This window comes from Lycium ferocissimum, chromosome 8, assembly GCF_029784015.1.
Source record: "Lycium ferocissimum isolate CSIRO_LF1 chromosome 8, AGI_CSIRO_Lferr_CH_V1, whole genome shotgun sequence".
Classification (NCBI taxonomy): domain Eukaryota; kingdom Viridiplantae; phylum Streptophyta; class Magnoliopsida; order Solanales; family Solanaceae; genus Lycium; species Lycium ferocissimum.
In genome coordinates this window covers 56,757,237-56,780,957 of record NC_081349.1, presented here as the reverse complement: position 1 = coordinate 56,780,957, position 23,721 = coordinate 56,757,237, and the positions used below count along the sequence as shown (strand labels likewise).

Genomic DNA, 23,721 nt, shown 5'->3' with positions numbered 1-23,721 from the left:
AAAAAATATTTTCTATATGAACAGAATCTGAATCATAAGTGTGTGTATCCTTGAGAAGAAATTAAATATAAAGATTTCAGCTAAAGGGGGCAAAAAAAAAAGAGTTCATATTCTACATACTAATAGTGTAAATCTCTTTCATAATACTGATCACATTATAGTTAAAGATGACTGTTCATAATAAGTAAAATTAATTAACCTAAAAGAGTAAGATTCATTTTCAAAATTATTGAGCTAAATAAAAAATCATTTTCTATTCAATATTTCTATGGGATAAAAGTGGAGTTAATCTTCAACATGTTGGGATCAAAATAACAAGGCGTCATGCGGAAGCTAACAATTACAAGCCTTAAACAACGATAAATTAGACAAAAAAGAAAACTATACTGAAAGAAGCATAGCATTTTAATATGGTTTGGGAAATTGACATACATATGATAGAACTAATATAAAAACATAAAAGTTATTAAGAAAATAATCTCCCCCTAAACAAGACTCTTTAAATGACTACATTACGGATGTTATTGTGTTGAGTTGTATGATATGAATTCTTTAATTTATAGAGGTCCAAAACAGAGGTGTGTACGGATAGAACTCGTAAGTTCACCTCGGTTCATCGAAGGGTCGTACGGATTGATTGGATAAGAACAGTCCGAGAAGCCGGAGGGAGCGAACGGAACCTACACTAAGGAAGTCCGAGAAGATAAGTCCAAATCCGTGGAAGGTTATCTTTCGTGGGTTTATCTCCGAGAATCACGCCCTCAACAGATGTGCCCGATATATTTGGAACCATTTACCCACATTGGAGTTTGTGTCTTTTAGTTAGAGTAGGACACTAGCACTATAAATGCATGTGTACCAACCCCCTTAGAGGGCATCATCATCCTCATCTCATCTTCATGTCATGTTATCAATTCTCTTAATTTCTCTGTCACGACCCGACTAGGGGCCATGACGGGTACCCGGAGCAGACTACTGAGCACCACTCATTACACTAGTCATCATACTCATCCTGGACACATACAATCCCCAAGGCAATACATAAATATACATAAGCCCTCATGGCTGCAAAAATGATATACAAGAATATACACTGAAGCATCCATAAGACAACAACTACCCACGCATCCGTATCTATGAGCCTCTACTAGAGTACTGAGACATAAGGACGGGACAGGACCTCGTCATACCCAAATATATACACAAAATAATATGACCATAAATAGCACCTCCGGGGTAGTGGAATGCTCCTTTAAAACTGCTGATTAGCTCCTATAAATCTAGGCCACCTCCCTGCCTACCTGTGGGCATGAACACAGCGTCCAAAAAGAAAGGACGTCAGTACGAAAAATGTACTGAGTATGTAAGGCATGAATAATACTAGCATAATAAAGAAATAATGAAACATGAGGCGAAGATATAACCTGTACGTCAATTGCCTCTTAGGGCGAATACTATGCCTGCTTAACTTTTAAAGGAAAACACATATTATGCATATCAAATATACCATCATTGTTAACCCGCGTCCGGGTAACTATCGCACGCCGCCCACTAGTGGTGTAAATGTCATGGCCGCATAGGCACGGTGTTATCATAAGGCACCGCCTTAGCGGTGTGTCATGTCCGACCATCTAGGCACGGTGTAATCATAAGCCACCCGCCTTAGATGGTGGGACATGACACCGCTGGGCGCGGGTGGCTTATGATTACACCGTGCCTAGATGGCCGGACATGACACCGCTACAATAACCATAACTACAATAAAACACCACATTCATCCTCATATAATGCTTCTTTAACATCATTTATATTATTTATAACAAGATCATACTCACAACATGTCAAGAACTACTATTCAAGTCAAGTCATTATTCAAGAATATAACTATTTCCCTATTTGCACTCCATATCCTCCTCCCTTCCATCATCTAAGTCTTTTAACCTCTCAATATTCTTAACAGCATGGAATAAATATAAAACTTACCTTTGATGGTGTAGGAATAAACTTTGGATGAAGATTCTTCGCTTGAAGAAACTCCCACTTCAATTTCAAAGGAAATCTTGGCTTCCACAAACCCTAGTAGGCATCCACACCCTTGATTCTACTAATTTATGGTGATTATTCCTTGATTTCCCTTGGATATATGATGATATGATGAGAGAATTTTTCTAGAACCTTCAAGACTTAGAGAGAGACTCAAATCTGAAAATTTGGAGCTTAACTCGTTTATTTATAGCAGTAACTGGAAAGTTCCAGAGAAGCGGTTCGATGAGCGGGTCGACGGTCACGTCGACGTGTCAACGGTCACGTCGACGTGTCGACGGTCCGTCGACTTGCTCTATCAACCTGCTTCTGCAGATCAGAAGTTGCAGAGCCATATTGACGGTGGCGATCGACGGTCCGTCGACGTGTCTCGTCGATTGGTTTCTGCAGATTAGAATTCTCAGAACATAGCGACGGTGCATATTGACGGCCCGTCGACATGGTCAACAGTCCGTCGATAATGTCTGGTATCTGCAGACTTCCCCAAATCTGCTCAGCCTGCGTCGGTTCAATCCACTCAACTTCTAATCCTATAATATACCTGGATTACCTGCTAGTACCTCCATACACGGGGTAAAATACTTAGCATCTCAATACTCGGGTACAAATCTCCATTTCAAGGCATACTCAACTAGGAAACCGTAAGTTTTTCCTACCACGAAAACGAGAGGTATAACATTCTCTAATAGCAAAGTCCCGGTAATTGCAAAAGCTTCGTCTTTAATTATTTTTAGTCCGAGCAAGGAGACAAATCTTCTCTCACTCAGACCCGCCATTTGCACTCATAGGCTATCTCCTCCATTTTACGTTAGTTCTTTACCTTTCGTTCAATCATTTTATCTTGTTAACAATCCCGATCACGTATCCTTTAAACACCGCGTACAAATTCAATTGTTGCTCTCTTTTGAGGGTAAATAGTTTGGCGCCCACCGGGGGCTAAGGATAATACTGACGGCTTATTGACTAGATAACCTTCATTTGTTTCTATTCGTTTTTGTGATTTCAGGATCATGTCGAACTTAAGCCACTCAGTTCACCTCAACGAAGATGAATCTAGCGAGCACAACGCAAACCTTAACGGGGTACCACCCAACAACATACCTGCCGTTGATCCAGTGGGCAACCAGGCCGTCCAAAATCCGCATGCTGATGAAGCGGATAGGCGTGGAGCCCCCGAAGGGGCGGCGGAGGAAATTAACTTACGTGTGATTTATAATTTGTTGCAGGAACACCAAGTTACCATGCAGCAACAGCAAGAAGCCATTGTATGACTTCAAAGGGATCTTAGTGATGCGTTGGCACTAGAACTAGATCGAGTGTCAGAACCAGTTCGAAGGGAAATGGAGGTCAGCGGATCATGACAGGCCGGCCATTGGCAAGTCATCAGAAATGATAAGAATGCTCGAAGCCTTGACCAAACGGATAGATTCCAACGAGAAAAGGGTGGATGACTATAACTCTCGGGTGGATCAAATCCCGGGAGCACCTCCGATTCTCACCAGACAAAAAACCAAGTACATTGTGAGAAGGTTCTTTCCTCCGAGTGCCGCACCAAAGCTAATCCCGAAGAGATTAAAAATGCCAGATATACCGCAGTACGACAGAACTACTGACCCATAAGAGCACATCACTGCCTACACATGTGCTATTACCGGCAAAGATCTTGAGGATGATGAGATCAAGTCAATCAGTTTGAAAAAGTTCGGTGAAACCTTAACCAAAGGGGCCATGCAGTGGTACTGTTCGTTGCCCCAACACTCCATCCCATCCTTCGAGTTACTTACGGACGCCTTCGTGAAAGCTCACACAGGGGCATGGAAGGTACAGGCATGGAAAGCGGACATATTCAAGATTTTCCAAAGGGACGATGAGTGACTCAGAGAGTTCGTCACTAGGTTCCAGCAGGAAAGAATGTTGTTACCCCCGGTCCCTGATGAATGGGCCGCCCAAGCATTCACGAAGGGACTTAATCCAAGAAGTTCCAACGCCTCAAACTCGAAGGAAAACTTATTGGAATTCGGTTGCTACGACTGCGTATGCACACAATGTGCACGAATCAAAATCGAGCAGAGAATGATCGGCTGGTTTCCCGGTCCGCAACTCCGGACAAGGAACGACAGATCAAAAAAGGTGTTTGAACCGAAATACAACCCTCCCGACAGATATCATCCTTACCCGTCTGTAAGGCCCGGCTTCCAGTCGGAGAAAAGGAGTAACCCCGATTTTAGCATGAACAGAGGAGATAGGCGTATCGACCGAGGAGACCGACGGATTGATTGAGGTTCGTCTACCAGAGGCCTTCAGTACAAAACCAACACCGCCGTCGTCTCACATACAGGAGAAAGCCCTAGGTTGTCAGAATATAATTTTAATATCGACTCATCGGCCCTGGTGGCGGCTATTGGAAAGATAGAAGGAGCGACATGGCCAAAACCGCTCCGAACCGACCCTTCACAGTGGGATCCAAAGTTGATATGTGACTATCATCGTACCCACAGGCATCAGACCGACGATTTTTGGGGGTTAAGAGATGAAGTAGCCCGATTACTCAAGAATGGCCATCTCAGAGAATTCTTGAGTGAACGGGGGAGGAATAACTATAAGAACGGGGGAGGAATAACTATAAGAACGGGGAAGGTAACAAAAAGGTCGAGCTGGAGGAACCACGTTACATGTAATCAACATGATCATTGGCGGGGTTGAAATACCACGGGGACCTGTCATGAAGAGGACGAAGTTCTCTATCACGAGGGAAAAAAGGAGCAGGGACTACATACTGGATGGATTCATTTCGTTCAACGACGGTGAAGTGGAAGGCATCACCCAACCTCACAATGACGCCCTGGTAATCTCTGTACTTATAAATAAAACTCACGTTAAACGTATTTTGATTGATCCAATATCATCCGATGGAAGGTCATCGAACAACTGGGAATGTTGGCTCAAATCATACCCACAACTCAAGTCTTCAACGGGTTCAACATGGCCTGTGAAACCACCAAAGGAGAAATCACCTTGCCCGTGAACACAGCCGGAGTTGTGAAACACATAAAATTCTACGTCATTAATGGATAAATGAAGTATATCGCCTTGTTCGGGAGGCCTTGGAGACACATGATGAGAGCAGTACCTTCCACATTACACCAAATGCTGAAATGTCCAACCCCCGATGAGATAAAAATAATCCGGGGTAGCATCCAGCTGCCAAAGAAATGTTCGCAGTCGAAGAAGCAGTATCAAAAGAAACCACACCGAAGGATCCAACAGTAAGTCGCACTAAAAAATTCATACACGGGCAAATAACAATCACAGAATGCGGTGGCCGAAGAGGAAGATGACCTCGGCATACAAGATCCTTCATGTTGCCAGACGAATCTGATGCAATAAAGTCAACAATAGAAGAACTGGAACAAGTTGTCCTCTTCGTTCATCTCTCGGAGAGAAAGGTATACCTGGGCACGGGACTCACCCCCGAGCTCAGAAATAAATTAATTGAATTTCTTAAAGCTAATTCGGATTGTTTTACATGGTCCCATTTAGACATGACAGGAATCCCACCGGAAGTAACCACTCGTCGATTAAGCTTGGACCGGAGTTCCCCCTCCCCCCCGATAAAATAGAAACAAAGGCTAATGTCAGAAGTCAAACACGCATTTGTCAAAGAGGAGGTAATGAAGTTGTTAAAAATAAGGTCCATCCGGGAGGTTAAGTACCCGGACTGTTTAGCCAACGTGGTCGTCGTACCAAAGAAAGGTAACAAATTTAGAATGTGTATCGACTTTAAAGATTTGAATAAGGCGTATCCGAAGGATTCTTTCCCTTTGCCTGACATCGATCGTATGATAGATGCGACGGCCGGACACCCTCTGTTAAGTTTTCTTGACGCGTACTCCGGGTACAATCAGATCCGAATGAACCCAGAGGATCAAGAGAAAACATCTTTTATAACTCGGTATGGAACTTATTGTTATAACGTAATGCCCTTCGGATTAAAAAACGCTGGGGCCACCTATTAACGCCAAGTTAACAAAATGTTCGAAGAACAAATAGGAAAAATGATGAAAGTTTACATTGACGACATGCTAGTTAAGTCCCTAGAAACAGAGGACCATTTGAATCATTTGCAGGAAACCTTCGATGTTCTACGCAAATACAACATAAAGCTGAATCCGGAGAAGTGTGCCTTCGGAGTAGGGTCGGGCAAGTTTTTAGGGTTCATAGTATCAAATCGAGGGATTGAAATTAACCCAGACAAAATAAAAGCCATCGAAGATATCAAGGTGGTCAAAGATGTGAAGGGCGTACAAAGACTAACTGAGAGAATCGCGGCCTTAAGCAGATTCATTTCCAGATCCTCCGACAAAAGTCATCATTTCTTCTCCCTACTCAAGAAGAAAAATGACTTCGTATGGACACCGGAGTGTCAGCAAGCCTTGGAAGAATTGAATCGCATTCGTCAAGCTCGCGCACACACACTCGACACACCAAAGGCCGACGAGCAGTTGTACTTGTACTTGGCGGTGTCTGAGATCGCGGTGAGCGGTGTCTTGGTACGAGAGGAAAAAGGTACGCAATTTTCGGTCTATTATGTTAGTAGAACTTTAGAGGACGCTGAGAAGCGCTATTCGCACTTAGAAAAGCTTGCATTAGCATTGTTAAGTGCGTCTAGAAAGTTGAAACCGTACTTCCAATGTCACCCCATATGCGTAATAACTACTTAGCCGCTAAGAAACATAATGCATAAACCAGAATTATCCGGTAGGTTAGCAAAATAGGCGGTTGAAATCAACGGGTATGACATTGAGCACAAACCCCGAACAGCCATAAAGTCTCAAATCTTGGCAGACTTCGTAGCAGATTTTACACCTGCAATGATACCCGAGGTTGAAAAGGAACTATTATTAACCTCAGGTAAAACATCAGGGGTCTGGACCTTGCATACGGATGGTGCATCCAACCTAAAGGAGTCCGGACTCGGTATCGTGCTAAAAAGTCCGACCGGAGATATTATACGTCAGTCTATAAAAACATCGTCAAAATTGACTAACAATGAAGCCGAGGTACGAGGCCTTGATTGAAGGTTTAGAGTTGGCCCGGGGACTGGGAGCCGAGGTCGTTGAAGTAAAATGCTATTCCCTCCTGGTCGTGAACCAAATCAATGGGACTTTCAAGGTAAAAGAGGATAGAATGCAGAAATACTTGAAAAAAGTTCAAGTAGTCTTACACCGGTTCAAAGAATGGACATTACAACATACCCCGAGAGAGAAAAACACCGAGGCAGATGCTTTGGCGAACTTGGGTTCCTCGGTAGAAACGGACAGACTAAACTCGGGCGCTGCTGTCCAGTTGATGAGTTCGGTTATAGAAACCTTTCAAGTCGAATTCAACGCAACAAGCTTGACTAGGGATTGGCGAAATAAGTACATAGATTATTTAGTGGATGGGAAGCTGCTAACGGATCCGAAAGAATCACGGGCATTATGAACTAAAGCGACGAGACACGCGTGGTCGATGGTAGGTTATACCGACATTCCTTCTACGGCCCCCGCCCGATGTTTAGGCCCGTGGAAGCCGACTATGTAATGCGAGAGGCATACGGAGGAACATGCGCAATCATTCGGGACGAATCGTTAGTTCGAAAGCTGATTCGGGCAGGTTATTATTGGGATCATATGGAAACAGACACGAAGAACTTCATCCGTAAATGTGACCAGTGTCAAAAACACACCCCGATGATACACCAGCGGGGCAAATTGCTTCATCCGGTACTTTTCCCATGGCCGTTCATGAAATGAGGGATGGATATAGTAGGAGCCTTACTATCGGCACCAGGTAAGGCTCGCTTTATGTTATTTATGACTGACTATTTTTCTAAGTGGGTTGAAGCACAAGCATTTCAAAAGGTCGGAGAAAAAGAGGTCATCAATTTCATATGGGACCATATCATTTACCGATTCGGCATCCCAGTCGAGATCACATGTGACAATGGTTGTCAATTCATTGGGGCCAAGGTAAACGATTTTCTCGAAGGACTGAAAATAAAGAAAATAATGTCAACTCCGTATCACCCAAATGCAAACGGACAGGCAAAGTCCACGAACAAAACCATCATTCAGAACTTGAAGAAGCATCTCGATGAGTCTAAAGGCAAATGGAGAGAGGTTCTCCCCGAGATAGTATGGGCATACAGAACAACGCCGAAGTCGAGCACCGGGGAAACACCATTTTCTCTGGTATACGGCACAGAGGCTCTAATCCCGGTGGAAGTAGGAGAGCCCAGTTTCAGGTTCCAATACACTACGAGAGAATCAAATGATGAAGCTATGGCGATAAAGCTCGATTCAACGGAGGAATTGCGCGAAGCCACTTTAGTGCGGTTAGCAGCCCAAAAACAACGAATGGGCAGATACTATAACCAAAGGGCGAACCTCCAATACTTTCAAATTGGGGACTTGGTCCTTCGAAAGGTGACGCTTCATACGAAGAACCCCAACGAAGGAAAACTCGAGCCAAATTGGGAAGGACCATACAAGGTAACCGGGATAATGGGCAAAGGGTCTTATCAGCTCGAGGCAATGGACGGACAACAGGTGCCGAATAACTGGAACGTGACACACTTGAAGAGATACTATTGCTAAGGTACGTACTTAACCCTGGCAATTTCTTAAACCTATTATTTAACCCTTGTAGGTAATAGCATAAACGAAGCGGTGATAGCCAGATTTAGGTCGGAAAACACTTGCACTCTTTTTCCCTTAGCCCGGTTTTGTCCCAACTTAGGTTTTCCGGCGAGGTTTTTAATGAGGCAAAAACATACAGCGTGTTACTTAAAATGTCGAAGACTGGCTACGAGCTGGGACTGGGGACTCCCCGGTAACAACGATAAGTATTTTTCTTCTCATACTTCAAATATAAACACTGGAGGTCTAGAGTATATAACCCCTACGAGATGAACCGAGGACATTGAAGGGGTCTAGAGCATATAACCCCACCGAGATGAACCGAGGGCATCGAAGGGTTTCTGTGTTTCTGTAAGGGCCAAACGACCAAATGAGTCGTGCCCCGATAGACTTGCAAGGGCCAAATGACCGAATGAGTTGTGCCCGAATAGGATATTTTGCAAAGGCTAAACGACTAAATGAGTCATTCCCTTAGGTTCTATAATCATCTGTGATTATGAAATGAGAAAAATACTTCGGTTCAAACATTGTGAAATTTCAATCTGTTCATATTTCCATTTACTCCCTTTTCGCAAGGGACTCACCGCTACAATAAGACAAAATAAACCACGAGCCCAAACAAATTCTAAGAGAATTTAAATTTAATGCAAACATAAAGGCGTTAACAGTCCGAACTAAGCCTGATCACTATCTAAGTTCTTCTTAGGTCAAAAAATATCGACCTAAAATGCTCAACGTGCTAATTCGGAGACGTCCGAATTCACGAGTGAAAAATAGGGCCCATGATGGCCTAAAAGACAGGAAAAAGGCATCAAATAGATAAGGCGAAGTTCACATTTCTCTAAGAATGGGCTTACTTCGATCTGAAAGTCCGAAAATATGCACATTGTATTCGGCCCAAGCATCAAAAGAATAGAGATTACAACCCAAAAACTATCATATATATATATATATATATATATATATATATATAAAATGCCGAATCATTCATAAATTTTCATGAGGAGCCAAAAACTAAAACAAAAAAAAGGATTACTCCTCTTCCGAGGAGGCCAGATCTTTAGAGTTCGAGGGGTCATCCCCGAAGCTTTCACCGTTAATGGCCTTGTTCGTCTTGGCTTCCATCTCCTCGGCCTTAGCGATCTTGGCCCCAATGCCCTCGAGGCCTTGCTTCTGGATCTCACGAGGAGTGTGAACCCGAGTCAGCCATTTCATGTGCTCAGCCTTTAGAATGGATCGATCAGTGGCTTCCTGGACATTGGCAACAGCTTGATCTTGGATCCGATGGCGAGCTACCAAAGACTGGTTCAGTTGGGTGGTCAGATTTTCCACGACCTTGGCTTGATCAGTCACCGCCTTCTGGGCCATTTTCAAAGCCTCTCCCTGTGCAGAATGCTCGATCATCAACCTTTCGAATTTGAACTTAAGAACGTTAAGCTCCTGCCTAAGTTCGGAGATGGCAGCCACCCATTCTTCAAAGGCCTCGGAAGAGATCTCGGCCTACATGACCAGCCTTTCTTTGTCCACCTGTAGGATGGTGTATTTCTCGGCCATGGCCACCAATTCATTCCTAGCTCGGAGGTTCTCTTCCCTAGCAAGGGCAAGCTCAGCTATTGCCACCTCGAGTTCGGCCCTAGCAACATTAAGATCGTCCTTGATGGTGTCGACCTCGGCTTTGAGGATGGAAGCGTCATGAGACTCCGAAAGTCGCTTTTCGGCCTCACGCAGAAGGGTCTCAAACTTATGGGTTTCACAACTCTGGGCATCCAATTGCTGCCAGGCATCGTTAAGCTAACTTCGCAGCTCACTACTCTCCTTTGAATCTTGGAGAAATCCCTCGTGCAGCAAAACCACGGCCTGTATTTGAGAATAGGTTAATATGATAATTTAGAAGGTATGAAATAAAAGGGGAATCCACTAGTACATACCCGGTTGGAAGCGTGCATACTCTCATTCAGGAGACACTGCCACGATATATCATCTATCTTTTCACGATCTTCATGGGACACCAAAGGTCGGAGATAGCTAGGCACACTAACCGGACGGGATAAAAAATGTGTATCCTCCGGCACAGAAACAACGGTAGACCTCATCCTCCTCTGGTCAAGGCTTGGAGCGGGAAATGTGCCTACAATGTGGGGCCTAGAACCGATTCAGTAATATGCAAAGGTCGTCTCCTACCTTGGGGGATCGAGAGATTAAAACCCGAGGGGTCAGCCCTAACAACATTTGCCGAGGCAACCTCTTCCAACATAGTATCGAGGTCTTCCCTATGTAAAGAGGGGGAAGAAGAAGCCCCGGGAAAATTAGCCGCATCGGTGGCATGTTCCTCACCGGATTGATCGTCCTCGATCGCAATGACGTCGCCAGAAATCCGGACAATCAACTTCGGATACCCCCGGTGGGTAGACACGCTGCAAGTCCACGCCGGTCACAGTAGGGTTAACCACGGGTGGTGCAGTTTGTTACGCTCAGAAGGCGATCACGAAGTCATCTTCATCCTTCTCGGGTATATCCTTCAGTGATCGTAAAGATTCACTACGAGCCGTGGTGGGTTTCCTTCCTTTTGGGCCCGTGGAAGATGAAGGCTGTGAAGATCTACTCTATTTCCTACTCGGGGCCACCTCGGCAACGAGTTGCTTGGTGTCAGTCGGATCGAAAATCGAACTCCCCCTGAGGGACGCGGGCGGAGGGTCTCTCAGTTGGGCCTTGTTTCGCTTTAAGCCTACAAATATAACACGAAGTCACGAGCCAAATAAAGAAAAAGAAAAGAGCATAATTGGAGGTGTGAAGCCGAAGAAAACTCACCGTGAGTTTTCACCTCCCATTTGCCCAACGATAAATGGCTCTAAGATCGAAGCACATGGGGGCATTGGGCCATGAGGTCCTCGAGTCACTCTTCGAGGTTGTCAATGAAGCGGGGGACCCATTTCTTGGCTACAAAGCAAAAAAAAACGTAAATAGGAGCTTGGGAATGAACCAAAAAAAATTTTAAGCATCGAAGTCACTTACGTCTTTTGTTCCACTTCTTGGGGAAGGGGCGATGGCTCGGAGGAATAATTTCCTTGGTCTTGACACGGACGTACCGCACCAACCATCCCATGTCTTTATCAACCATTGGAAAGGATTGGAAAATTTCCACGCTTCAAAAGCTTCACTATGCCCCCGCGAAAGAAACGGGGCGAGTAAAGCCGGATAAAATGATCCAAAGTGAACTCGGCATTGACTTCGTTGGCCAAAAACCAAATACATGTGACTACGCGCTAGAGATTCGAGCCGATCTGTCCGAGGCACAGTTGATATGTCCGGCACATATCCAGAATGACTTTGTCGATGGCTAGCTTCAAATTGAACATGAAGGGGAAAGTGTACACGCTTGAATACCCCTCCACGTAGGTCGTAATATCATCGGTAGGGCCCGGGATTATGATCTCCAAGGAGCCATATCTCTACTCACCAGCTGGTGGGGGTGTTGGACTGACGTTCCAGCCACACTCAGCTCGGACCTTTGACAAAACCGCCTCGGTGATAGATGTGGGGTAATGTTACACCTCAAAAAATTTCATGTCGTTGTATGGTAGATAGACTACCGCAGGGTGAGAAGTATATGATGTTTCTACAAGTAAGAAATAGTGCTTAACGGTTCTAACTAAGATTCCAAAGACGTTTTGAAGCAAGAGAAGAGAGTTCGTTGAAGAATGTTAAGTATAAGTCGTGTTTTGGAAGGGTTTTGCAAAGTACCAAACTAAGGTTGACTTAATGTTGTCTTGAAGAAGAGTTATAACGCTCCTTAGGTTGCTAATGAAGTGTTAAACAAGTGCTAAGAAGGTTCCATAAGGTTTGGAGATCAAACGAAACGACGGAAATAATTTCAGAAAAGTGGAGTTATACGACCACTTATACGGTCCGTATAAGGGATCGTATAACCCAACAGAAAAGATGTTTTCCCTGATGGTAAAATACGGACACTTATACGAACCGTATAAGGGTCCGTGTAAGTCCCGACGGGCTGAGTATTTTCCAAGTATAAAATGATGTTCCCACTTCTAAATTTTCATTCTTCCAACTCCTCCACTTCTCTCCAAACCTCTAGAACATTCCACACCCTTCACTTACAAGAATTCAAGGGAAATCAAAGATCAACTTCATCAATCCAAGGAAATCAAGTGTAAAGAAGCTCTCAAGGGTTGCTTGGAGTCAAGAAATCTCTTTGAATTGAAGTTAAGATTTTCTCCAAGTGAGGCAGCTCCATCCAAAACCCATTCCTACACAATCAAAGGTGATTTTTATGATCATTTTATGTTAGTAAGAATATTGAATGATTTAATAACTTGGATTGAGGAAGAAAGTAGAACATGGAGTTCAAATATGGAAATTGTGATATTCTTGAATGGTAGCTTGACTTGAATCATAGTTCTTGACATGTTACGGGCATAATCTCATTATGAATAATATTAAGAATGTTGGAGAAGCATTATATGAGGAGAAATATGGTGTTGTATTATCGCCATGGTTATGGATGACCTTGAGAGGAAATTTGGAGAATTGAATAATGTCGAACTTGTCGAAGTTATTGATTATGGTATTATGAATGTTGTTAATGTGTTTGGGAGTTGTTATATCATATGGAGAAAGTTGTAGGAACAAAGGAAGTGCTGCCCAATTTTTAATAGCCTTAGCTCAAGCATAATTACGTTATCGATTATCTAACTCTAGTACGGATTCTCTTGAATGTAGAATTGCGAACATTGGAGGGAAGCGTTTAATTGATAAAGTTAGCAAGACGTAAAGGTATGTAAGGCTAGTCCTTTCTTTTCCAAGGCATGATTTCTATAACTTGACTTCCTTTATCTTTTCATGACTTTCTTATATTCCGAAAACTATGAGCCTACTATTATAAAGAGCTTCTCATGAGATAAAGACAAGAGATATGTTATGAATATGACAATGATGATGATGAGTCTAAGCTGGAAATTCCAAAGCTTATGATAGGATATTCTTATGAAGCTAATGATTTCTTGATGTTATTCATTGTTTCTAGACTCACCTTATAAAGCTAGTTTCTTCAAGGTGAGGCATGATGATTATGACTACTCCATAATGGAATTAGGGGTTCTCAACCTTACGTCACCCCGATAGAGTTATAGCTTGTCCTTGAGTTGTTATGCATGTTTTATGATAAGTATATGATGATGAGATTACACCGTGCCTATATGGCCGGGCAGACACCGCTAAGGCGGGCGGCATATACACCATGTCTGGAGGGCATGGGCAGACACCACTAGTGGGCGACATGAGATGGTTACCCCGGACGCGGGAGGCCTGGACGCGGGCTAATGATGATCACATTGTACCTATATGGTCGGGCAGCTTATGTATACATACTTGATATGATGTTGTTTATGATGTAAGATAGCATGCATTATTCCGTCTTAAGTGACATTCAGTTACAGGTTGTTTCCTTACTTGATGTTCCCTCATCTCTTTGATATGTTATTATTGTATATGCCTTACATACTCAGTACATTATTCGTACTGACATCCTTTCTTTTGGACGCTGTGTTCATGCCCACAGGTAGACAGGGAGGTGGCCCAGATTCCTAGGAGTTACTTAGCAGATTTACAGGAGCACTCCATTAATTCGAAGGTGCCATTTTTGAGATATTATTTTGTGTATATATATTGAGGCACGACGGGGTCCTGTCCCGTACTAGTAGAGGCTCGTAGATACGTATGTGTGGGTAGTAGATGTCCCATGATGACTACATTGTACATTCTTGTATATCATTTTTGCAGCCGTGAGGGCCTATGTATATTTATATATTGCTTTGAAGAGTATATGTGTTCAGGTGGGGTATGATGATTAGCATAATGAGTGGTGCTCGGTAGTCAGCTCCAGGTACCCGTCATGGCCCCCTAGTCGGGTCGTGACAGGTAACACCTGATGTCATAAGCCCGGTCCGCGTTGTCTCCCTTCCGGGTCGAGTCAAAGTTATATGACAACGGCATCACATCCCTCCCCCAAGGTTCATAAGGGACCTTGGTATCTGCTTCGGCAGCAGTACCGATGGCACGAGGGGAATCGTCCAGAGTATTCTCACGAGAAGAATGTCTAGAACTTGAAGCCATTTTTTCCAAGAAAAGGGAGAACAAGTGTCTGGGGAAAGCTTAAAAGAGACTTGAAAGACAAACAGAAAATGATTAAATATATGAAGATCAAACGAATAACCAAAGGAATTTGGTGAGAAGTTGAAGAAATTTGGTGAGAAGTTGAAAGTTGGAAGGATGAAGATTTAAAGGTTCAAAGTTTTGGAGAGTTGAAGAAAGTGGAGGGAAGATTTCGAAAATGGAAAGTGAAAGGAAAGGCTGTGAATGGGTATTTATAGAGGTAGGAAAATGCCTCCCATTCGTCGCCTCCCACACGACCGGTCGCGAAACGACACGTGCCCCGTACTGACCAATCAGGGGCTGACGCGTGCCTCGAAGCGACTAATCGGGAACCGATGCGTCCCTCGTGTCAGTAAGAAGTGACGTGATGCGACATTTGGGTTTCCCGTGTATTCCTAATGTGTGTTGCTTAATAGTTAAGTTTGAACAGTCTTTCTCCGAGCCAAATTAAGTTCGGAAAAGACCAGTCGAGCTACGAACTAATTCAGAAACGGAACTTCAATTCAATTAAGCGTCCGTACAAGAAAATTGACATCAGTCAAAACGACCGACCAAAGCAAATCAACGAGAATTGACATCGGTCAATAGGACCGTATAAAGCAAATCAACAAGGATTAACATCGGTCAAAACGATCGTACAAAACAAAATCCTAAACTTCCGGGCTCTAGACCTCGTCTTCCTTGGGCTCGTCACCTTCTCTGAATAGAGCTGCTTTAAGTCGATCGTTCTCTGCCCGGAGTCGGGCAATCTCCTCGAGAAAGTTCTCCTTTGTTCGGGCCAGAGGAGGAGCACTGTCACGGGGACTAGCAACAGCCTCTTCTTCGGGATCGTCCTCGATCTCCACGATCGGGACGGGACCTTCCCCCGAGGATACTCTCCGAGAGACCCGGCGAGATTTGACCCTGGCACCAATTCCCGAGCCAACGGCTGATGCCTCCGGGATGACTCTTCTCTTTAGCGCTTTTGCTGAACCAGTAGCGCTTCCTTCGGCAGCGTCTTCAGGGTTTACTTTGGCAGCCCTTGTCGTCAGTGCCTTCTTTACCGGAAGCCTTGGTACACAAAGAAACAAGTTAAGTTGGTAAACTGTAAATAATGGTAGCAAAAGAATGGGATTTACCATGATTCTTGCCCCTCCATCAAATCGGGCTCAGGTTTTTCCAAGAACGACCTACGTGTTCAGCAGCACCCAACACGGTGGTTACCCATTCAAAGATCCCGAGTATAATTTCGGGTTCAACAGCAATTGGTTCGAAATTTCACGCCTCCGGTAAAAGGTCGGCGTTAGTACGTTGCAATTGGCCCATTCTCATCATAACGAACCGATACAACCATCCCTGATCAAAGTCATCCTCGGGGTCGATCAGACCCCGAGGGCCCCGAGGGATCAGATGCACAATGCCCCCACGGATGACCCGGGGTATGTAAATATGGATTAAATAGTCCAAGTTAAATGGGACTCCGACCATACAGGCCAAAAACTGGATGCAATAAACAAGTCGCCATATCTGAGTTGCAATTTGCCCGATGCAAATCCGATAACGTCGGCACAGATCTTCGATCACCTAGGGAACCGAAAGCGTAAACCCAATGGCAAATGGATAAGTGTATACGAGATAATAACCTGGGACGTGGTGATTAATCCACACACCCTGCCCAATAGGGAGAATCTCAACACCATCATCTAAATGGCACTCTCTCCTAACCCTGGCGATTGTGGCATCAACAACAAAAGATTCAAAATGCCTTACATGGTCATAATGATGGCCAACTTTGCAATCATCCTCGTATTTGAACCCGGCTTGAACAATTTCAGCCGCTTGAAGCTTGAGGTCTTTCATGGCAGAAAGTTCAGAAGGAGGAGAAGGTTCAGTAGGAGGAGAAGGTTCAGTAAGAGATGGAGGAGGAGAATTTGGAGGCAGGGCAGTATCGGTCAACAATAATGGAGGAGAAGACATCATAAACGAGGGTATGGAAGGCAAATAAGCATCAAAAGCTAAAGACTTTCAGAATATGTGAAGAACTGATATGGTGCATGGCTTTATATAGTGAGGAAGTTGAATTCGAAAGGGTCTCTAGTAACGATTAAAATGTGGAAGGCCAAAGCATTCTGACAATACACGTTTCCAAGACAGACGACGGCACAGCATTAATTAGATTCGGACTCAATTTAGTCAGTTGCGCGATAAAAAATAAAACACAGTCCTGGGAAAGAACGACGTCTTTTCAATCCATTTCCCGCATCCATTTCTTTACTCCGAAAAATGGAGGGACTATCCGTGTACGGATAGAACTCGTAAGTTCACCTCGGTTCATCGAAGGGTCGTACGGATTGATTGGCGAAGAACGGTCCGAGAAGCCGGAGAGAGCGAACCGAACCTACACTGAGGAAGTCCGAGAAGATAAGTCCAAATCTGTGGAAGGTTATCTTTCACGGGTTTATCTCCGAGAATCACGCCCTCAACAGATGTGCCCGATATATTTGGAACCATTTACCCACGTTAGAGTTCGTGTCTTTTAGTTAGAGTAGGACACTAGCATTATAAATGCATGTGTACCAGCCCCGTTAGAGGGCATCATCATCCTCATCTCATCTTCATCTTATGTTATCAATTCTCTTAATTTCTCTAATAGCAAAGGCCTGATAATTGCAAAAGCTTCGTCTTTAATCATTTTTAGTCTGAGCAAGGAGACAAAATCTTCTCTCACTCGGACCCGCCATTTGCACTCACAGGCTATCTCCTCCATTTTACGTTAATTCTTTACCTTTCGTTCATTCGTTTTATCTTGTTAACAAGCCCGATCACGTATCCTTTAAACCGCGTATAATTCAATTGTTGCTCTCTTTTGAGGGTAAACAAGAGGTTAGCCAAATATGAAAGATTTTTTATTTTCCTATTAGGAAAAGTAAAACCAATAATGATTATAATTTGTCTTTTCTTAAAGAGAAGTAAAGACAATACTCCTGTATGGTAAGAAAATCAGAACAAAAATCTTATAAACACTACAATGGTTAAATCATATGGATTATGTAAAAACATTCTTATATGGTCAAGAATTAGAATACATATTCATAAAAAAATATAAAAACAAGTTTACTGGAGACAATAAATTAGGAGCAAGTAGTGGTAAGTACAAGCGTGAATGCATTGAGAAGTGAGATAATGAGGCAGAGCCAGGTAAGCTTGTTACTGGCAATGGCAAAGAATCAAATTTACAGAGTCATATACAGCCAGAATACACAATGAGAAACCACAGAATTACAGAAACTGAGAGAGGGTGGGGTCCCACTTTGTCTATGCCCAGTTTCCTCATTCTCTTATATTAGGTGAACCCACAAACTTGTTACCTATACATAATCATCACAGCTTTATTTCAAATACTACGTAGTTGCAATCATGAGTCTGTTTGGCCTTGGAAGCAGGTATTTGTTATATGCATAATACTTTTCTATCTTATTCTTTTAATGGGGTTCTGATTTTGAATGGAAATCTTATATGGACTTGATTGACAATGAAAGCACTAATCATTATCACTACCATGTGTTTAAGCATACGTGGATTTTTTATTTTTTTTTGAGACTTGTAACAGTAAGCATACGTGGTTTTCCTTCTTATTCTTCTTCTTCTTCTTCTTCTTCTTTTTTTTTTTTTTTGGTTGTTGTGGGGGTTCTTGACAAGTTTTAATTTTGATTGAATGATAACCTTCAAATTTGATTGACTAAAGGCGGCCGTCTGACGACAAAGATCCCGCATTAACAGGTCCAGAAGGGCCGCGCCTAAGAGATGTGATGTAGACAACCTACCTAATGCTTTGGCTGCTTCCATGGCTCAAAACTGTGACCAGGGGCAGATCTAGGGCCCGCCGAGGGTGTTCACTCGAACACCCTCAACAAAAAATTATAACGTATATATAAGGTGTTTTTTTATTTTTTATGTACATATATAGATTTTAAATATCCTAAACACAAGAGAAGAGGTTGATTTGGTGGTTTAGAAGTTCAAAATTCACCTTGAGGTTCCAAGTTTAAATCCCAATCATTACATTTTTATTTTCCGAATCTCCCAATGAAAATCCCGAATCCGCCAGTGCCCGTGACCTGTAAACGGCTAAGTTACTCGGACTCTCCTAAAATATCGTCGGGTGCATTTCAGATCGTTCAAAAGTAGTGTATTTTTAGAGGATCCGACAAGGGTATGGCAAAACTTTCGAAGAGTCCAAGTAACTTAGGTAAACGGAGACAACTTTTACCGTTGCTCCTAGGCTCATGCGATCATGTTTTTGAGCATACATATTTTTCCATCTCTTATCCTTTTGGGTTTTTTCCAAGTTCTGAATTTGAATGATAAATTTTGGGTTTGATTGTTAATGGAAGTAATGCTTATAATGATTCAAGAGGTATATAATACTACGATCAAGTGTTGAAACATACATATTTATTGAACTTCTCATTTTCTTGATGGGGGGTTTTTCCAAGTTCTTATTCTGAATGATAATCTTTGAGTTCGACTGATCATGAAAGTAACATTCATAATAAACCAAGATACTTGGTTCGCTCTAGTTCTTTATCTTCTCCCCATGAATCATATGTTTTTAACAATGGGCACATAATTTTTTCAATTCTAATACATTAGGCGTATTGTGCCGGTTCTTTTGAGTAATATATCTGGAAATACCTCAACTACAATCATATTTGGACGCATAAATTGTCATGTGTAATTTGCCTCACTAGAACAAGAAGAGCTTCCTGCATTTACTAAGAACAGATCAGAGCTTTCGATATACTCAACCTAATTTATAGTTACAAAAAAATGATATATCTTCAACTGTTTGTGATCATACTTTCGTTTTTCCACATTGTTATGCAAATAGAAGCAGAACTGACATGTTTTGTCCGAATCTCAAGGCTCTACTTTGATTAATTCTTGTTCATATGGTTGTTTCAGGAACCAGAAAACCTTTCGTGCTAAAAAGAGTGCTCCATCAGGAAGCAAGGTCTGTTAATGCCTTTCTAGTTCTATCCTGTGTCACATTCCTCATTTTTAATTTGCTTAAGAGTTGTGTGTATTTGCGGATACATGTGTTGTATTTCTGCTTTGGGTTTTCAATTCAAGCTCCACAGACAAATTTTTTGGCTTTCAATGGTTTGATTAGAGTAACATGTGAACTAATTAATCAAAAATGTTAAAGGCTATTCTCCCTCTCCATTTCCTTCGAGTGGGAGGGGGCAGTTCAAGGTGGTTGTTTGAATTTTACGCCAGTAGTAACTTTCTTTTATTCTAACTTTTCTCTCATTCTGTCTTTATTTATCCAAATGCAGGGTGAGCAACTTAGAAAACACATTGATGCTACCTTAGGTAGTGGTAATTTAAGGGAAGCAGTGCGGCTACCCCCTGGGGAAGATCTTCATGAGTGGCTGGCTATAAATAGTAAGAATTTCATCCATATGGATACATTCTTACGGAAACTTCCATGAGAAGTCTGTCCATGATTTCATTGCAAAGTCTCCATTTTATAGGTTCTTTGTTTTCTTGTGTTATTTCGACGGCCAATGCAGCAATTTTGTCACTTAGATACAATAAGATGATGAAAAATTTGGATAGGCTGCATATGACATCGATAGTTGATGAGAGTCATGTGCACTAATTTCCTGTAAATCAATGCTTACTCATCTAGAGCAGAGCAAATACTGCAACTACAGGAACAATAAGCAGAGATTAGCATATATGGCGACTTCTGTGTTTATGCTTTTGAACTGCTAAATTTTTAGATATAGGTGGGCACGTGCCAGAGTTATGAATTACAAGGCCATTAGCGGCAAAGATGGATAAATTAATCTCTAGAAGTTCTGAAATTTTCAATGATATAAAATCTCATGAGTTGGAGTCCCAACTCAATACTTAAAAACTTAACCTCCTTTCTCATTTCTATAGTATTGTATAGAAGATTGTCGAAGGTACTGAACATCCATAGTACTGTCAGGGTCGCATATTCCAAATTTACAAAATGATCCTCTTGAAAAACCCCACCTTCTTCATTTGGTAGTTACGAGAAGTCTGAGATAAGTTAATTGGTATTAGCGTTGTTTATTCACCAGAAGAAGCCATTGTTGCTGTTCTATTTGAATGTTTGCTTTTAAAGCCTCATTAAAGTTACAATGATATGCTGAATATATTAAGCACAATTTAGTTAAATGCTGACCTGTCTCAATTTCTACAGCTGTTGATTTTTTCAACCAAGTGAATATATTGTATGGCACCCTCACTGAGTTCTGCACTCCATCAAGCTGTCCAACAATGTCAGCAGGACCAAAGTACGTCTCTCGATCTGTTCACTTTCTTTCTGATCCTACTTGTTAAAGTACATATGTTGCCAAAATAGATACCTTTGACGTATGAGGTCATATTCAAAAAGAAGACCTAGCCAAATCTCTTTAAAGTCTCAATTCCTAATTCCTCAGTATTTGGAGTCACTGTCTGACAATGCTACATATATTCTAATTCTGATTTTATCAATTATTAATCTCTTAAGACCTTTAACACCAATTGCATCTTGCGTTCTTTATCGGCTAAACCAATCAATTCTGAAGGCTGCAGTACAACTAATTCCAATATTAGACCCTGCTACGGAAGATGAATGATTAATACGGTAATAGCCTGAAACTTTTCTCATACATTAGCTTTCCACGTATAGGATAGCTTCCCACGTATAGGCACTATCCTTTCTTGATTCTTAACCAAGTCATGCGACGTTATGTCTACTTAGAAGATCTCATTTTAGGGGTGAGAGAAGATGATTTATTTTTGCTGTCAACATTGAAAAGCCATATTTCAAGAAATAGGGTTAATTCCCATTTCTTTAAGTTGTAGACCAAAACAAAGCCTCAGATTCTATATGATCTTGTTGTAGTTTTTGAATCTGCCGAATCTAGAAGTTTTAACATGGTATCAAAGCTGGTACAGGTATAAAAAGTCTCACCTCACTATGCCCCCAACGATAAAATATTTTCACGTGATTGGCCCAAGAACATAAATGAAGCCCACATATGAAGTGTTGGAGAGTGCTCTCTCAAACAATTTTAGGTACCCTTTCTCTAACAGCTATGAAGAAATACAGAGAAGTTGGATTGTCTAGACCAATTGGATTTTTAGGCTGCCTTTTGAGCGGCTGGAAGCTGAGAAAATTACTTGTCAGTGTTTAATCAAGCAAGAACCGCATCTCCCCAGACATACCACAGACGAACTTGTCTCAACTCGATATTCAATTTGGCTCTCCGAATCAACTCGTTTAAAGAATTTTATGCTGAAGCATCAATGAAATTAAAAAGTTCCATTTTTAACTCTTGAGTCCTCTTTGTTGGCGCATCGAGCCTATAAAAATGTGCACCGAGTTTGTAAGAGACACCCGTATGAATTTACTGGAATGACCGTGCATATTTTCTACACTACTTTTGTCAGGTATGAATATCGATGGGCTGATGGGGTGAATATAAAGAAACCTATAGAAGTTTCTGCTCCAAAGTACGTGGAATATTTAATGGACTGGATAGAGACTCAGCTAGATGATGAATCAATCTTTCCCCAAAAGTTGGGTAAGTGGTGTTCCTTTGTGTTGTGTATAATGGTCTTCTATGATCAAGGTGTATTTATGTTGGACCAATGGTATGCTACAGGTGCGCCATTTCCCTGTAACTTTCAGGATGTTGTGAAGACAATATTTAAGCGATTATTTCGTGTATATGCCCATATCTACCATTCACATTTCCAAAAGATTGTAAGTCTAAAGGAAGAAGCTCATCTCAATACCTGCTTTAAGCATTTTGTTCTCTTCACATGGGTAAGCAGCTCATTTCATGTTGTTGATTTAATGCATTGTCATAAGTACAATGAGTTTGAATGATACTAAAATTCCGCAACGAGCTGCTAATTTGATTTTGCTTGATGCAGGAGTTCCGCTTGATAGACAAGGCAGAGCTTGCACCTCTCTATGAGCTTGTTGAGTCTATTCTGCAGTTCTAGTGCCATGATGTCCTTTATTTTCTTTATCCCTTCTTTGCTCTATGATTCTTTGATTAGTTTGCGAACAGAACATGTGTTTGATGATGGATGCAGGACAGGGAAACCCAAAATAGTGTTTAACCTGATCCTGAATTTTCCTTATTTGTAGAAACTTTCATGGATTGATTTTGAATAGTTGCATCTTATGAAAATTTTGCTCTCTCATCGAGTAACCATTTCTTGAGCCTGTTTTCTATGGTTTACCTATTACTAGTGAGTATAAGGGGCAGCGGCACTGTTCATAGAAAGTACTGGTACATGCACTAAGAACGGCCCTGTGGAATTATTTGTATCCTCTTTTCCTTTTATGTTTTTCATTTGCATCTCGACAGATAAAATTTTATATCAAACACCTAAACAATCAATCATTTGGTATGCAGAAATTGACAGTTCTAATCTCCATTGCCAACAATGTACGTGTATAAACCACAGGACTTGACCATTTCAGGTTCTGTATATATAAGTCACCTGTTCCCAGAGGAGGGAGAACGTTTGTCCCAATGGGATGACTGTTTTTGGTGAATTCAATTCAGATGCTCTTCGAGCCATATGTATAACAACACCGCCCATAATGTCCTCAGCCAGTGAGGTTAAACATACTAACTTGTGGCATGGTGAGTTTGCAGGTTACCAAAGTGTTCCCAGATAGCACTCAAATCCACACAGTTCACATTATTGGATTGGTGATGATCCTAATATTACGTCACATTGGGATGACAAAATCTATAAAGAAGGGCCACCAGCGCACCACTTATTAATAAGTACGATCTGCATT

General features: G+C 42.1%; 1 protein-coding gene across 1 annotated transcript; it reads left to right on the top strand.

Moving 5' to 3' along the window:
• The first annotated feature begins 18,029 nt into the window (after positions 1-18,029).
• LOC132068761 (MOB kinase activator-like 1A) lies at positions 18,030-23,169 on the top strand. Its single transcript, XM_059462455.1, has 7 exons — positions 18,030-18,313; positions 19,836-19,884; positions 20,210-20,318; positions 21,109-21,202; positions 22,347-22,480; positions 22,562-22,725; positions 22,836-23,169. Exons 1-7 carry the CDS (start codon positions 18,288-18,290, stop codon positions 22,905-22,907), a joined length of 648 nt encoding a protein of 215 aa, XP_059318438.1. The 5' UTR covers positions 18,030-18,287; the 3' UTR covers positions 22,908-23,169.
• Positions 23,170-23,721: the final 552 nt, after the last annotated feature.

Excerpts from the sequence above, each read along its gene's own strand:
- LOC132068761 (XM_059462455.1), top strand. The coding sequence starts at position 18,288 with ATGAGTCTGTTTGGCCTTGGAAGCAG. Across the intron at positions 19,885-20,209 it reads GTGCTCCATCAGGAAGCAAG|GGTGAGCAACTTAGAAAACA; the intron begins GTCTGTTAATGC and ends ATCCAAATGCAG. Across the intron at positions 20,319-21,108 it reads TGAGTGGCTGGCTATAAATA|CTGTTGATTTTTTCAACCAA; the intron begins GTAAGAATTTCA and ends CAATTTCTACAG.